This window comes from Penaeus japonicus, unplaced genomic scaffold (assembly GCF_977035675.1).
Source record: "Penaeus japonicus unplaced genomic scaffold, GWHDUDI00000001_assembly GWHDUDI00000021, whole genome shotgun sequence".
In the NCBI taxonomy this organism is placed as follows: domain Eukaryota; kingdom Metazoa; phylum Arthropoda; class Malacostraca; order Decapoda; family Penaeidae; genus Penaeus; species Penaeus japonicus.
The window spans coordinates 29,291,950-29,294,449 of record NW_028234423.1 but is presented as its reverse complement, the minus strand read 5'-3'; the positions used below and the strand labels follow the sequence as shown (position 1 = coordinate 29,294,449).

The following is a 2,500-nucleotide window of genomic DNA, read 5'->3' as shown; positions in this document are numbered from 1 at the left end:
TAATCATTAATTTTAGTAGTAATAGTGATGGTAACACTACTTGTTTTTACAGGTTGGGCAGAAGCATGAAGGGACTCTTGGGTTTACAATGTCTGTGTTAAGCCGAGCTTCAACACATGTCTGGTTTGAACGCACAGATGCAAAAGACAGATCTTTTGTAAAAAAGAGGTCAGTGATTTTATGTGTCTGGAGCTTTCTTTTTTCTTTATTGCTATTTTTATAATAGTAACAGGTGTAGGTTTAAGTGCCTTGTACTGTGTTGCTGTTTATATGTAATGTGTTTTTTCCTTTTGTATAAGTTATAGGGGCAAGATGTTTTACTGGTCCTGGCATTAGAACTTTTAGTCTGCATAATATTTTTTCTTATTCCTATTCATTTATTTTTTCTTCTTTTCTTTTCTATCATTATCATGTCTTCCCAGTCCCTCCTTTTTGCAGACTGCAAGAACATGCTCGTGATCCCAATCTGCCCCCCATTCTCATCTTCCCAGAGGGTGTATGTGTTAACAACACCTCAGTTATGCAGTTTAAGAAAGGAGCCTTTGAGGTCAGTGAACTGTTTAGAATTATTAAATGGTATAATAATTTTGAAAAATTAAATCATAAAGAATGTTATTCCATAGATTTTAACGTTTATTCAGCATACATGCACATGGAACCATTCACTTCAAAAGTTTCATTTTTATACTCCTATTTTCAGGCTAACTCTGTAATATATCCCATTGCCATCCGTTTTGATCCACGGTTTGGGGACGCCTTCTGGTGGCAAGACAATTTTTTCCACTTCATACTGTATATGTTGACATCTTGGGCAATAGTCTGCAATGTGTGGTATCTTCCTCCCATGGTGAGGATTCCAGGCGAGTCTGCAATTGCTTTTGCTGACAGGTAAGCCACATCCACTTAATTACCCTTTTCTGGTGTTGAGTTTCTATAAGTTACTTATGACTTCACAGTAAAATGTGCTCTATTTTCTTTAGCAGAGAAATAAAGTAATAAAGACAGCACTCTTTTTGTACAAAAAAAAAAAAAAAAATCATTGATTTCCTAGGCTCACTTGAATGAGGGAGTATTTTCAGTAGTGCACAACACAGTTGATTTCTTTATGCATTACAGCAAAAGGTATGAATGAGACTAAATATATTTGCAGTCCAAGAGATGTATTTGATATGTTTCAAATTACATCATCAGAAATACATGATGATACATCCTCTTGTGCTGTTAAGTAATTCAGTCTCATTCATACCTTTTTCTGCATTTGATGTACATTTTTCTTAATTTTCTTAGGGTAAAAGCCAAAATTGCCCATCAAGGTGGAATGATAGACCTTACTTGGGATGGCTTCCTGAAGAAAAAACCAGTAAAGGAGGAGTGGAAGAAGAGACAACAAGAGGAATTTGCAAAGCACCTCATGGCCCAAGATGGTACATATATCAGTGAATGTGATAAAGAAGAGGAAGAATAGTAAAGTCCTTTCCATGGCCATTGACTACAGGATCCTGCCTTCTTAGAAACTAGATTCTCAGGATTTTTTTGAGTCCATTTACTGAAACACATGACTCCTTTAAGATGTGTGACTTAACAAAGAAGTTAGTGTTTTAAAAGAGGACAACTGCACACGGGCTTCCAGAAGTAGGACAATTCTGATGTTCCTGTGAAAAGTTATTCTGATTTTCAATTACAGACACCATTAGTGCCTCCCAGACTATAATCATATCTTTGGGATACAAGAATGGATGACATAATTGGATTTTACCTTTAATATTTCATAGAATTCATTTTCATATCTATTTTGAATGAAGACAATATACATAAATATAATCTTCCGAATTATTATTGTCATTATCATCATTGTATGTACTTTGATATTGATATCGTCAACATTTTTGTTATTGCTCTAATCACAATCCATTATATGTCGTGATGATGCTACTACTACCACGATCTTTACCACTACTATTGCACTAATTTCCAATATGGTTAATATACTATGAATTGTCCCCTTTCCAGTTCATGCTCCTCTGGCATCTGCTGCGAGGGATGGAACTTCCTTTGTATTGAGTTATCAGTTGGTGAATTACATCAGTATTTATTTTGGATAAAGCAAATCATTCTAGTTTCACAGTTGGACACTAGCATTTTATGTGTCATTTTCTTGGCATGTCAAGATTCAAAGAAAGTAAAATAAAAGTGCGTTTCGTGCCACATTGTAATTTATCAGATTCTTCACTATGTGGAAGTGTAGGTTGGCTGGAGCATTGCATCTGGAATCACTTTGTGCGTCAAAGAAAACAAGTTTTTGCGTTGTCTTACGGTACAGGCGTTTTTAGTGTGTTGTATTATTATATGTATGGAACAAGTGTGTTTTAGTACTATGCGTCGAAAAGTACTACCATACATGCAAAGATATGCAATGAACCCATAGGTCAATATGATACAACTCAAATGGAAGATTACTAAACAAGAGAAAGAGTTCAAATATATCCATCAAAACAAATAA

General features: G+C 35.0%; 1 protein-coding gene and 1 long non-coding RNA gene across 6 annotated transcripts in view; one reads left to right on the top strand and one right to left on the bottom strand.

The window, feature by feature from the left end:
• The window catches only part of LOC147469544 (glycerol-3-phosphate acyltransferase 3-like), a 29,254-nt gene extending 26,757 nt beyond the window's left edge, over positions 1–2,497 (top strand). For all 5 annotated transcript variants that reach the window (XM_086548958.1, XM_086548960.1, XM_086548963.1 and 2 more), the window contains exons 3-6: positions 53–168; positions 439–547; positions 701–888; positions 1,288–2,497. In XM_086548958.1, the coding sequence (XP_086405084.1) occupies positions 53–168; positions 439–547; positions 701–888; positions 1,288–1,465 (591 nt within the window). In that variant the 3' untranslated portion in view covers positions 1,466–2,497. The remainder of the gene's footprint in view (positions 1–52; positions 169–438; positions 548–700; positions 889–1,287) is intronic.
• LOC122246429 (uncharacterized) overlaps positions 2,196–2,500 on the bottom strand; it is a 5,188-nt gene continuing 4,883 nt past the window's right edge. Inside the window, exon 3 of the long non-coding RNA XR_015192036.1 lies at positions 2,196–2,500. This exon is cut by the window's right edge and continues 383 nt beyond it. This is a non-coding gene — a long non-coding RNA (uncharacterized LOC122246429).